We start from the raw sequence: 13,890 nt of genomic DNA, 5'->3' as shown, positions 1-13,890 counted from the left end.
CTTTTCGGGCTAAACCGTCAGCTGACAGTTCAGCTGTTTGGGTAAATATTGTTTAGAAAAGGTTCAAAAGAAATCGAGTGCAAAATATGTCAATGAAAAAACTATGGAGGCGTTTCAACAAGTCTCTGAATGATACATGAATGGTGGAGGCGTACTCCGCAGACCAGAGAACACATGGACACCACGAGTATAAGATCGCCGAACATTACAACTAAACAGGGAGACACAACGGACTGAAGCACTCGGACCAGATGGGAATTTGGCACTAACGAGACTACGGACAGAAGCAACAATTACAGCAACCAATGTGTACCAACGCACATATGGGTCTGTGAGTATTGTTTTAAGATAAAGCCAGTTTAAAACAGCAGTTTTCAAGTGGGGGTTTGTTTACAACATGCTGGCAGTCTGACTCTGTGTTCCGTTTGCTCTAATGGACTCTATTCTGAGGTCTGTCGCCACATTGATCTCAGCAGATTGATTGATTCATTACAGCAAAAAGTGGAACAATAACAAAAACATGAAATGACCTGATGTCCTGTGCTAATTTGCATGTCAGATAAGTCCCCATTTAAATGCTACAGACAGGTTGAAAATGTCAAACCCCTCCTGACATGTTTAAAGGTAAGCGTGTGACCTTCTTAACATCCAACCGACTCGGCTGAGGTCAATAACAGCCGCCTGCTGAGAGGCTGAGCAGGTGCCTGAGGGGAGTCCACTTTGTTCAAATATCTTCTGTTCTCTTGTTGTGAGCGATGCTTTTACGTGTTGTTCTTTCACCCTTATTACAAATGATACTTATATAAAGTTATTGACCGGAAAAAGATAAAGGAGGCCAATCGACTGAGAACTCTTTTTGTCCCCTGCTGCTCTCCGACCCGCTGGGCTTGTGTTCATCTCTTGTTTGATCTTTGATTGTAGATTTTTTAAAAATAAAACACAGGCGATCAAAGACATCCTGTTCTTGGACCTCTCTTCTGCAGCCTGATATGTGTGAACCTGGGTCAGCTGCTGCTGAAACTGGACATTAATCTTCATTTGATGGCTCGCTATGAAACACACTGCGACCCTGTAAATAATGGATGTGCCTCTCCTCTCCTCACGGGGAGGCGTGAGACAGCACGAGGAATCTGCTGGAATTGAATTAGAGTCAGAAACTAAAGATGCATTAAAGGACCGTTTTTGTTTTTTTGGGGAGGACTTTTCATAACCAATCTTCTTTGGACACAAGCAGATGAACTCCTCTATCTTCTGTTGTCGGGTGAATCAGTCAAGCATAAAGTGACACCCCGGCTACAGCCGATCCGTCTGGCAGACGTTAACTCGACAGCATATCTTTGAATCCGCCTCATGCAGCGTGGTCTCCGGAGCTAACCACAAACATCTTGCCTCTCATCTGCCTCATGATTAAATTGCCTTAAAGTATCAATCCCATTTAATTACCGTCATTATCATCAATGAGAAATTACCAGCGCCCAAAACGGCAGGGTTAATTAGGCTTTCAGGGACGGACAGATTATTTATTTATCTGTGGTCGCCTGCGAAGGGAAGATATGAATTGGGAGTTAACTTCACGTAGAGCCTGCTCTGCTTACTCAAGCAGCTCCGTCAGCGTCTCCTTGGTTTACTTTTTCTTTCTCTCACTGACTCACTTTACTCTCCTGCTGTCTTTCCTTCCCAACACTGCTGCCTCTCTCATCTGTCTCTCACCTCCTGACTCCTCTTTTGTTTGTTTTTAATCCTGCTGGTTTTCAATGTCACACACACACATCTTCATGTACCATTCTGTCTTACCAGTTTACCACGAATCAACAAACATAAAGGACTTAATGTCTCTTCGCTAACAGATGCTCACAGATCACTCTTTGACCTCACATTGTAATTTCTTGCTTGAAGAGTGATTCTAACCTTTTCTTTCTGTTCATCGAGCAACTACCCAAAATAAAAGAGGTTCTTTGAAGAATCATTTCACACATCAAAAGACCGCGGGAGCTCTCCGTGTCCTCTATTCTACGGCAGCACTAGATTTAACTGATTGGTTTCTTCTTTTTTTTTTAGATAAAGTCGTCCAAATCAGTAAAATCGGCAGTTTGAAATGAAAACGTGCCGACTCTTGGATCTTGATGACTGAGAGCTACAGCTCAAAGCCAGTGGATTTCAGCTCAGAGAGAGACGTTTTCATTTCAACACAATTCTCCAAGAGCTAATTTCACAGTTATAAACACCTACAAACCAGCGGAGCGAGAAGTAACTGGTGAGTCTAAATAGGACTGCTGCAGCAGTTGGAAAAACAAGAACACAGACACCACCGGTTTAGAAACGCCAACGTCAACAGGAAGCAGAAACACAAGAGACAGAACTCACTTCTTGGGGGGCACCTGTCCCACGTTGACCCGGACGCAGATGACCTTGCGAGTCTGCATCCCCGTGGAGCAGAGAGCCTGAACGCCGGCGCTGGCTCGGGCACCCACGGAGGTGTTGAGGGTGGAGGCAGAGGGGTCCTCGGTACAGGGGCCCCATGGCCCCGTCTGCCAGTGGTAAACTGTACAGGCGTGTTCGTTACAGTTCCGCACCTCCTGGAGGGAACTGCTGTTGGGGCACAGGGCGCCACCTGAGAAACACCAAAACACAACCAAGATGAAAAATGGACTTCACGGGTAACTTTTCAAACTGGACTTTATTTTCCCATGTTTTTGTGCCTAAGTGACGAATGGGGGAAACTGGTCCAGTATTGAGCAAGAGCGCTGCAGCTGGCAGCCATGAAACAGGCTGCAATGTGATCGCATCCGGCAATTCAGATCCAATTCAGCAGCGTCCATTACAAGTGCTTGTTTTTGCCACTGACGGCATCAGATTGTTGTTACAAGTGTCTGACAGCATCATGGAAAGAACCCGACATAATGGAACATTTAGCAGCTGAAGAGCCGGATATTTCCCTCAGGAACAGAGCTCATAAAGGGGTCTGAACATTTGATAAATGGTCTGAAACACAAGTCACAATAAACGACCAGTGACTACTAGATGTATAAATATGCAACTCCAAATTCAACTGTTTGTTCCGCTGTCCAAATAGTGGCCACACTTATCTTCTATTCAGACTTGCAGCTGAAGCACATTTCTCCCGAAAAGGAGATATATAAAAACCCAGCACACCAGTCTTCAACTGTTGTTAACAGATTTCCTTGAAACTGCTGAATGTGTGACCCACTGAATAAAAGCTACGTTCACTCACATTGAACCTCTTTATGATGAGAGTTCCCTTTAGTGCTCCATTGTTTGACAAATACTTCCAACAGCCTTCAGACCTTGTACGTAAAAATTGGAGCAGCAAGAATCACTTTAAGCTCCTGAAAAGCACAAGTCTGAATACAGATAACCTTCTGAATATACTGTCAAATCTTAAGTCGCCAGCTCTGAATACAGCCAGTGTGTACACATACATGCACGTATGCATGTGTTGTTTTACCAATACAAGTTCTTGCTTCATTGCACTCAGTAATTAACATTATAACAGAGGTTCCATGCCTCTCTATTTAATCTCATTATATTTTAGGTATTGCTCACACTACAGACACATCAGAGTGTTCACATACTGTATAAAGGAGCTCTTTGCATGCAGGCGTCTTATAACTGTAAGTAACAGGTCAGCTGCAGGCGTCTTATAACTGTAAGTAACAGGTCAGACTTTCAGTGCACCACTTGTTTTTCCCCATTCCTTCTTTTTGTGTCTCCCTCTCACTTCTCTTTTCAGTCACCAGTCAGTCAGTTGTGTCGATGGAGCCCACTTCTGTTCAGAGAAACTGCCGACACTTCGGGCTTCCAGCAGAGATTGAGAGGCGCTCTGGGACTGCGGGTCCTCGACACCTGTATTTCACCGCCGGAGTTGACAGAGATCCAGCTCCGTAATGAGCGGCGGCGAAAACACACAGTGGGGCCTGAATGTCAGACTGCCGACTCAGACGAGTCTCAGCCTAATGGTTACTGAGCATGACTATACCGGTGTGCTGACTGCGCCGTGCCAGCTCAGCTGACTAACAACGACGGCGATGCTAGAAACAGCTGCATGTTGGACAATGGGGAAAATATAAAGCTTACTGAAGAAAACATAAACCGCAAAACAAAGAAAAAGCAGCGAATGAGAGTTCTTCATGTCTGCTGCAGGATAAACTACGGTCTGCCGGCTCATTCACAAAGTGGAGCAGCTCTCACTTAGCATGCGTCTCGACTGTCCCTCGACTGAAAGAGCAAGAGGCACTTGAGCGTCATAAAGTCCCATAATAATCACTGTGGAATTAAATGCAAGCAGTTATGCTAAATCCGTCATTAATTAGGCATATAAGTGTATTCATTAGCACATAATCCTATGCCAACGTATTGGCGGTTGCTTCTTCATATGAACCCTGTATCTTAAAGCTTCGAGGAGTTCCTGTAGTTTCAATATTTCTTCTTCTTCATCAATATGCAACACAGGAGCTGCGAAGTCTGCTAAGGAGCTCAAAATCTAATCAGATAATCTGCACCACAGGGGGAACCTGGTGGAGAGACAAAAGCCTCTTTCAGGTATCCTTCTTGAGAATGTGTGTGTTGAGTATGTCACACAGATGTGTGTCTGAACAGAGAGCGGGATACAGTGTGAGATGATTTCCATTCTAAAAACTACTACAAATACAGCTACCGCATTGCTCGTCTAACGTCAAAGATTTACCAAAAAGTTCTGGAAACTTTGGCACCCGAGTGAGACCTTTGATGAATACAGATATGAGATATGTTAATGTGACAGGGTGAGTGCATGCAGTACATGAAGTAATACCACCGCAGAACAACAGAAAACATGAAAGCACATTCAAGCTATTTCACACATGGCCAACGAGCCCCGACTGTATCACAAGTGGCTGACTAAAATCTAATCAATTACAAGTCACCCTAAAGCTGTTTGGATTCTGTCGTATTTAAAAACACAAAACAAGCTGACAATTTTAATTTTGCTACGTGTCGACACAAAGCTAGTGGTTTAAAACAGCTAAAAGCTAACTCTTAATCACAGCTGTTACCCTCCATCACTGTGATCCAGGCCAAAACTATCGCTGTGACTGTGAGGAAAACACACACACACACACACACACACACACACACACACACACACACACACACACACACACACACACACACACACACACACACACACACACACACACACACACACACACACACACACACACACACACACACACACAGAGATAAGACGCAGGAAAATGTTTGGAGACCTGACAAAAAGAAAGACAAGCGGACGCACACGGAGATTTAAAGCAGAGCATATTGCAGAGAGATGATCTTAGAGACAGATTAAAAAAAAGGAGACGGACCAACAGAAATAATCACCAGGAGTGACAAGCAGACTGTTTGAGATAAGGACAAATGCACACGCAGACAAGTGTGAAATCCAGACATTCAGTGAGTGACAGCGAAGGACGACTTGAAAGGCCATGACTAAGCCAATATCCGAGCCTCATCTGCATACATTTCCATGCACGGTGGTGCAGAAGACTGTCTGCAGGTGAGACTCACCTTCCCCGGCGTTGTAGGCCAGGATGGAGCGAGTCCTCATCTGCTTCCCCTCGATGGTCTTGCTGGAGCAGGTCTGGGAGCAAGTAGACCAGGGTGTCCAATCACTGAGCACACAGTCCCTTGAGCAAGGCACCTCACAGGGCACGGGCTCCGGGGCCGGGGAAGACGTGCAGAGATTCCTGTCCACCTCCTCGCCTGAGGAAAACGGTGACAGAAGATAACGCGGTCAAATTTGGGAGGAAAGAAAGATGGATGGACCGAAGGTGCATTTTAAAGTAAAAATACATCCATGTTGTCAGTTTACACTGTAAACTGCTAATATCAACAATGAGGTAATATATTGTCAACAGCAGAGTTAGAATAGTACTTTGGCATATTAGAGCCAGTGTAGGTTAAAACATTATTATTTTGGAGCTGGAGGAGGGGGGGGGGGGGGGGGGGGGGGGGTAATATTTGCCTTTCCATAAATGTTTGACTTTATACTTTTTTTTTTTCTTGTAAATTTTCGAAATTCTGAGGTTTTTCTGTGATTATTACCCCCCCCCCCCCTCTTTTATTTTATTGAGTTATTTTTCCCTACAATGGTTCTTGTACGCCGTTTAATTTAATCTGCTCCGATAATTCAGATATATTTATGAACTTATTATCATTTCTTTATTTCGTCTCATTGAGTCTCATTGAGATTAAGATCTTTTTAGTGAAGAGACAAACTAGAGTCAGAGTAATATTCTCTGAATAATAATGGGGTAATACTATTAACATAAGACGTTAAATTATTTAATAAAGTGACTAGCATACTTTGCTAATGATATTGAGTTTTCATCATGTTTAATACTGATGGGGTTTCGGGAAACCAACCTCAGTAATTCGCATAAAATGTTGCTGAAGCTGAGGAATGAAGGAGAAAGCCACGAATCACATTTATTACACAGAAACGTCCATCTGTGTTTCCAGCTAATGCCTCCTTTGTTTTGGCTTTTCTTTGGGCCTAAAGTCTTCTGTTGGAAGTCGAAACAGATGGTTTCGCCTTTCCAAACTTGGTTTATTGGTGATTCATTTTAAAATTCCAGATGTGTTTCCGGGTAAACTTTGTTACTGAGAAACTGCCATCTGTGTTTCCAGGTAACGACTCTGGCCGGAAATGTAAAAGTTTTATATTGAAAGCCGAGACAGGTGGTTTGGTTCGTGCATTTCATTAATGGTTATTACTTCCATATCAATTCCATATGTGTTTATGGGTGAGTGTTGTAACTCAGGCGATACCATCTGTGTTTCCAGGTATTATATCACAGTATGTTCACAAGACTTTTCTTTATTTTCATGATATTTAGCAAATGAGGACCTTTTCTCTCAGGCCATTACTGATGATACCAGGGCATCCTCTTGTGATAGTACTGCCCTGATATTAGCACATTGTATTACTCCACCATGCAAAGAATTAAAGAATGAATCCACAACCTAAAACTCTTCAGAAGGAGAACATGCAAAGCTTCTAAAGAGAGCAAATTAACCCGATGAAGCGCCGAGTGAAAACATGTTGATTTTACTCGTCAGTTGATGAAACACTGGGCGGTAACTTTGGCAATGCGAATAAACCCGAGGGCTCAAAACTTCATCGCAGGAATTAGATTATCACCGTCGAACTACACGTCAGTACAGAGAGCTGAGGAAACGAACAGCTGCGTGTCTTAATTGATGGCGTGATGTCAAGCACGCGGCCCGTTTTGATATTTAGAGACGTGCTCGTTTTCTTAAGACGGCTGTTCTTCCCGAGACAACTGAGGAAGGATATTCACCAAACTGGTTCAAGAAGCAACAAATCTGCCTTAAAGAAGTGTAGATCTGAAACATCCAGTAAAAGCAACGACAAAGACTATTCTGTCCTGAAACAAGTGATCCAATGTTCTTTTCATGTGATACTGTTTGATATGAAACAATCTTAAAACAGGTCAGATTAGTGAGAGTGAGGATTCATTCAAAGATTTTAAAGCAGGTAATTATGTCAGACAGTTATTTCTTGCCGTCTATTCTAATCTCCGGGCTGTTACGTTGCCTTGTGCAGCTTTAAATCTAAACTTAGTTTGTCAAAACCTTATTTGCAAATAATGTTTAATCACCGACCGCATCAATTAACCCGCAAAACCTCGAAATCCCAGCAGCACAAATAGCCAACAGCATTTAAACCACACGTCCGATATTCCTCGATCTACGTGAAATAATTCAAAACATCTCACTTATTTCTTCCATATTGACATGACAGTTGATCTTGAGCCTTTTTATGTTATGTATTATGTATTGATATTGATGCACTCTCGACTCGGGCCAATCCCGATATTAAAGTGCCGTTGAACATGGGAGGAGCAAACTCTCATGGGATTCCAACATTTTTACACCGTGGTCGATGTTTCATTGATGAGCTTCAGCCATAAGTGGGTTGTATTAACCCACATCTGGCTCTATGTTGCTAAGCAGTAAATATTTCCTCCTCTAAGTGACGCATGCAGGAGAATGTAAACCTTTCAGTGGCTGGATTGAAATTTCCAGCGGGGGAGAAATCGCTCGAGCTTCAGAAGTCCGACCGGGGCCTCGGCTCTGCAATAAGATGTCAATTTGACAGATACGCAGTGAACCAATCACGACTGAACGGAGAGGGCATGACAATAAGAAGTGACAAGGGACCCAAGCAGTTCTCAGGCTCACACAGGGGAAAACATGAATGAGCAGAGCAGCCACTACCAGAGGAAGACCTCCGTGCATCGTGTGCAGAGAAGAAACAGCTCCCTGCCTAAGTGGGCAGGCGGTCAGCGGGGGGAATATCAATAGCCAGTTTCAATAACATTTGTATCGACCTTCGCCTGTTGTCTGGGGCCCCGGCTGCTGTGTGGCCTTTTCTTTTATGACTGGGAGCGGGACACAGTCGGAGAAAATACACAGCTGACACTGCAGTGAAAACTCTCTGAGGCGAAAAGCGGAGTGAAAAAAATCCAAACAGAACAAATCAATTTTCATCAGATGAGGGAGTGAATGTGGAGGTGTGTGGGGGGGGGGGAGGGGGGGGATCAATCAACCGAAGTCAGGGGAGCAAAAAGAAAGAGTGCAGAGTCTCTGTTAGTCCTGCAGTGCAACTTCACCGAATACCTGCAGTCGACGCGTGAGCTGTGATTCGTGGGAGACGTTAGAAGGACGAATCCGCTACTCTAGAGGGGAGAACGTGAACAAAGTCACCGAGCACGATCGTAAAATGAAGATTAACCGAGCACGTGTGGGACCGCATGTGAATCCTAGAGCTGCAGCACGTTCCAACTTCACATGCTGAATAAATAAAAATGCTATTTGATCCACACCTCGCTGGGAAAATGAAAATCAATAATGTGTTCCTTATTTTGTCTAATATTTGTAATCACAACACGAAAGGCAATGAGGAGTCTGAAAAGCATCTCTGCACTCTTAGATTAAAGATGTACAGTCCTAAAGAGGAGCAGTAAAAATCAGGAGCAGCAAAGGGCACAAAACACTCCAAGACCCATGGCCACGGAGGATTGATTTGATTTAGAGAGTAAGGTTTAATTGTGCGTGCCGAGAGGAAGGCTGTAATGAGAGAGACAGCGTGAGAGAGGTGGCAACGCTGAATCAAGCGAGCGTTAAAGTGGGAGCGGTTTAACAGGCAGGGGGGGGGGGGGGGGGGGAGAGAGAGAGAGAGAGAGAGAGGAAGAGAGAGAGAGAGAGAGAGAGAGAGAGAGAGAGAGGAAGAGAGAGAGAGAGAGAGAGAGGAAGGAAGGAAGGAAGCGAGAGGAGTCTGGAGAGAACTGAATGGAGTCCAGCCATGGAAATCTCCTCACGTACAGCGAGAGCTGGAGGCTCAGTGGAGGGGTGATCTTGAAAATTATAGGATTTCACACACAAGGTCAGACCTGCACTTCTTATTGCAAACGGAGGTTGGGTCTAAAAGCACAACGCACTCTTAAGGACGAGCAAGCGGCACGTAGGACTTTGCTCGATACTGTGGACTTAGTGGACAATGAGACTGAATTCTCCCCCCCCGATCCCCCCGTCTCACCGTTGCTGTTGACACACTGGACCCGAGCGAGCTGAGCGCCGGGGCCGCACGGCTTCTCGTCGTCGGGGTCGCACTGATCCAGGCCGACCAGCCGCCAGTCGTAACAACTGGGCTCGTCACACGGCACCGCCTCCACCAGGTGAGGGCAGTTCCCGGGCCCCCCCGTCGGCTTGTTGGTGATCCGACGTTTTCTCAGTTTGAAACCTGCAGAGAGCATAAAGACGGTCATCGTTTTTACATTAACACATTATTCGTGGTCACAGTTGAAACCGGTGGTTTCCAGCTGTTTTGGCTGGAATAGGGGAGATATATGGGGGTGTGGCCTGCAGCAAAGGTCCCAAGAGCAGCTACAACAGCAACATGCTGCTCACACATTCATGCATCAGTATCAACAATCTAACATCTGCAGTAGGAGCACTTTTACTTTTAAGTATATTTTGCTGACAACACTTTGTGTAGATGATATTGAATCCAGGAATCGTACTTGTAATGGAGTAAATTGAACCTGTGGCATTGGTACTTTTACTTAATTAAAGGATCAGAGTACTTCTTACACCACCGATGATGGATGTTGATGATTAGCTTGGCGTGGTCCGACGGCTGCCTCGTTGAGACGGCTCATTAACACTAATGAGGAGAACCTTGATGACTTCCCCACACGGACCGAGCTGGAGGCGACCACGAATCTTACCCCGCCCATCTCGAGTGTCATAACGCATCACGCACATGTGACCAATGAAGTCAGGCAGAAGTCACAGCGTACACAACATCAATCACTCAATTGCTCTTTCACTTATATCGCATCAGATTTATGATGTGTGAGTTTGCATTAAAACTTTACACACCGATATAAAAAAAGGTACATTTTATACTAAAAAATGAATTATAATGTTGCTGCAGTGCCACCGACGGTAATGGGATGTTTCCTATGCATTTTTAACAAGATGTCCTGCTGCTACTAGAGACATTCAATCATTAACTATTGATAAAAAGGATAATATTAGTTAGTAAAAATATAATGAAGAGTGCAGGTTCATGGCTGAATAATGTTTATACAGTTCTCTAGCAAATATAAAGTGTTCGATGGAGCGTTTACTACACTGTAAAAAAACAAGGCAGCGAATACTTTACAACCATAGTTACCGCAGCAGAGAGTGTCTAAATAAAGTTAATGGAAGTGCTTATGCTTTAAAATATACTATTTCCACATTATAATTGTAATTATACTACATTGGTATAGTGACTGGAAACAAGCGCAAAGCAATGAAAAGAAAAGGTCATTGTTGTTTATCACGGAGTAATTAAAGGTGTTTATCTCAACGTCAGACGGAGGAGGGAATGGCAGATAATGCACTTCATTTATAACAAGTTTATTATCTTTACTTTAGGGCCGAAAAAAGAGATGAATGGAGGGAAAGGGTGAGTGGGTGTGTGTTTATCAGGAAACACATCAAACATTTTAAATAGCCTGAGATAGTTAACGATGAATCATGATAACCATCTATTGGGACAGTGTCTTCGTACCTTTCTTTCCAGCCTGGTCATCACAGTTCTCAAAGGTGCACGGCCCCCAGGCCCCCCAGGGCGACACCTCACAGTCGATGGGACAGGGGATTTGGCACAGCTGGGACCTGTTGGGGATCGGACCCTCGCACAGCTTGTTTTCCACCGGGCGGGAGGCTGCGCATACGATCAAAAAGGAAAACCGAATAAGCAGCGGATGAAACGAACCTGCTTCACTTTGATCCTATTCTTGGTCGTCTTTATCTGAGGAAGTCTTACCAGCATTACGATCTAAAGGGACACAAACATGCTTATTTACTTTTATTCCCGGCACGAGAGTCCCTACAGAGAGCAGATGAGAACCAAAGTGGGGAAAAAGAAAAAAGAAAAAGATGCCCGTAAAGTAGACATTCTCCCTTTGTTTGGTTTATCGCCACCCTGTTGGCGTGTCAGACTGATAAATTAGCAAAGATTATCTCAGGCAGCGCCTTGCGAGCGACATACAAAGTTGTGGAGCCTTGCCCACCGGAGACGGGAGAGAGGATGCAGCAACACAAAAGGTTCAAGAGGTGTAATTTGGCACCTTCTTTCCCCCCCGAGTCGTGCTACGATTTAAAAAAAAAAGCCCTTTCCATGATGCAACCGGTGAATGCACGCCTGGCTGAGCTCCCACCGAGGAACTTTGTCCAAATAAAATGGAAGAGATGCTATCGGCGCAGCTCTGTGACAACTGTGCAGAATGCATTTCTGCATGTCTGCCGAGCCGCGCCACGATAAATAAATGCGATGTGTGGAGTTCCTGAAGATGCAGAGTTTATGCATTTATGCATGCACATAAAATATGTATGTTGGTGTCAGTGTCATCTCAAAGTAGTGCTACTGTATCTTCCGGAGCTGTGCATCTATGCTTCTCTTTGAGTCCTTGTTCGATACTAGAAGGTGGAGATTGACGGGGAATATCAGGACAGAGAGAGTGAAGGGAGGTTTTGGCTGGAGCTCTTGCTCCGATCAAATACCAAACTGTGGCCTTCTGGGAATAATTCAACATTTGGGGAAATTGTGCTTTTTTGACTCTTATCACCAAGGATACCTGGAAGCAGGGAGTTGACGTCCTGTTTGTCTGGTGGTTTTAAGCAATAAGTCGTATTTTTGCAGAAATAACTCTTAATACCTTTTCTTGAAGGGAGTTGGATGAGAAGATATAAACCACTCTCATGTCTGCACGTTAAATAGCCGCTTAGCTTAGCATAAAGACTGGAAACAGATGGGAACACCTAGCCTGGCTCTGTCCGAAAGTTAAAAAAATTGCCGACCTGCACCTTTGCAGCTCACCAACTACCACGTTATCTGCCGTTTGTTTGATTTGTTCAAAAACGTTTTAAATAATAGAAGCTAGGGGGTAAATAAAAGTAACTAACGAGCTGCTGTTTCATACTTAGCAGTGAGATATGAAAATGTATCAATCTTCCCATCGAGCTCTCGTCAAGAAAGCGAATAAGTGTATGTCGACCTATAAATGCTTTAATCCAACAAGACACCACCTCGGCGTTTCCGGGTCGTCCTTGGTGATAAGAGTGAGTCCTGCTCACTCAGCAGACAGTTTCAATCCCCAACTAAAGCTCCACACTCTGTCTGACACCTCTAAACCTTTATCCATGCGCACACACACACACACACACACATACACACACGTGTGCAGCCGTGCACGTGAATCAGATTACATTCTAATACGCACATTAACTACTTATGGATGACTGGTATAAAACTGAGTGAGACAAACTTAAAGGCAGCTGATGCATAAAAGCTAAAACTAAAACTTCAGTTTACAGTCTATGGATTTATTTTTTCATTTCAAGAGTTGCATTTCAAAAGGAGATATCACAGAATAATTCATAATTTAACTCCTACACTGAAAAAATAGTGGAAGGAAATGATCAAAAATACAGGAGTTATGTTTATAGTAATAGATTATATAATATCAATACTCTAAAGTGTGTGTCGTGTTGGTTTCATATTCTGTAGTCAGCTCTGCAGCTACGGAAGCCCTGAGAGGCAAGTGAGAAAAACCTTCAGGTGTCCATTTTGATCTGAACAGTTTTCTCTCTTGTGTTTATGGTTTAAGAACGGGTGAACAAGTTATTTAATTTTTTCATCGTGGAAACCGGTGAAAAAAAAAAAGCATTTCTCATTTCAGCCACAGAGAATGAAGTGCACCACTACCCCATGTTCCAAATAATGTCCCTAGCAGCAGATCATGCCAAAAACATGACTTGCTGGTTTGAATTCTAACTCATCTGGAGGAAAACACGATTGCTTTTAGTCCTTTTTAGAACACGGGGAAGTGGTGCACGTCAGCCTCGTGGGGCCGAATGAGTAACACTTATAAAAGATATGAATTATAAATGATCCCGACTGTTTTTTTTCACCTATTCTGTCAAGTAACTGAGAAAAGCGATCCTTGTTTCACCAGTTCTTAAGTCATAAACACGAGAGAGAAAAGTATTTAGATCAGATGGATGACCAGATTCTATTTGTTTCTCACTTGCCTCTCAGGCCTTCTGCATCTGTGTTCCGTATTAAGTATAGTATTGAGTCATGCATTTCACCAGTTTTTTATGGAGGATTTTTAATGATTCACAAAAAAAAAAAAAAAGAAGCTCTTCACATGTTCAACGAGGTTTCAGTTTTCCGACTCTTCCTGCGAGACGTCTGAGAGCTTAACGTCTCACACAGTCAGGAGAGCTGAATCATAATTCCCTCAGAAC

At 43.8% G+C, this 13,890-nt stretch overlaps 1 protein-coding gene across 1 annotated transcript in view; it reads right to left on the bottom strand.

Annotated features, from left to right (window-relative positions):
* The window catches only part of thsd7ab (thrombospondin, type I, domain containing 7Ab), a 125,085-nt gene that overhangs the window by 56,075 nt on the left and 55,120 nt on the right, over positions 1-13,890 (bottom strand). The window contains exons 6-9 of the mRNA XM_076081137.1: positions 11,147-11,302; positions 9,623-9,826; positions 5,566-5,760; positions 2,365-2,611 (exon numbers count right to left, since the gene is read on the bottom strand). Of these exons, the coding sequence (XP_075937252.1) occupies positions 2,365-2,611; positions 5,566-5,760; positions 9,623-9,826; positions 11,147-11,302 (802 nt within the window). The remainder of the gene's footprint in view (positions 1-2,364; positions 2,612-5,565; positions 5,761-9,622; positions 9,827-11,146; positions 11,303-13,890) is intronic.

This window comes from Anarhichas minor, unplaced genomic scaffold (assembly GCF_050575085.1).
Source record: "Anarhichas minor isolate MPS153535 unplaced genomic scaffold, ASM5057508v1 ptg000079l, whole genome shotgun sequence".
Classification (NCBI taxonomy): domain Eukaryota; kingdom Metazoa; phylum Chordata; class Actinopteri; order Perciformes; family Anarhichadidae; genus Anarhichas; species Anarhichas minor.
The sequence above is the reverse complement of the archived record's forward strand: the minus strand, read 5'-3'. Positions and strand labels throughout refer to the sequence as shown.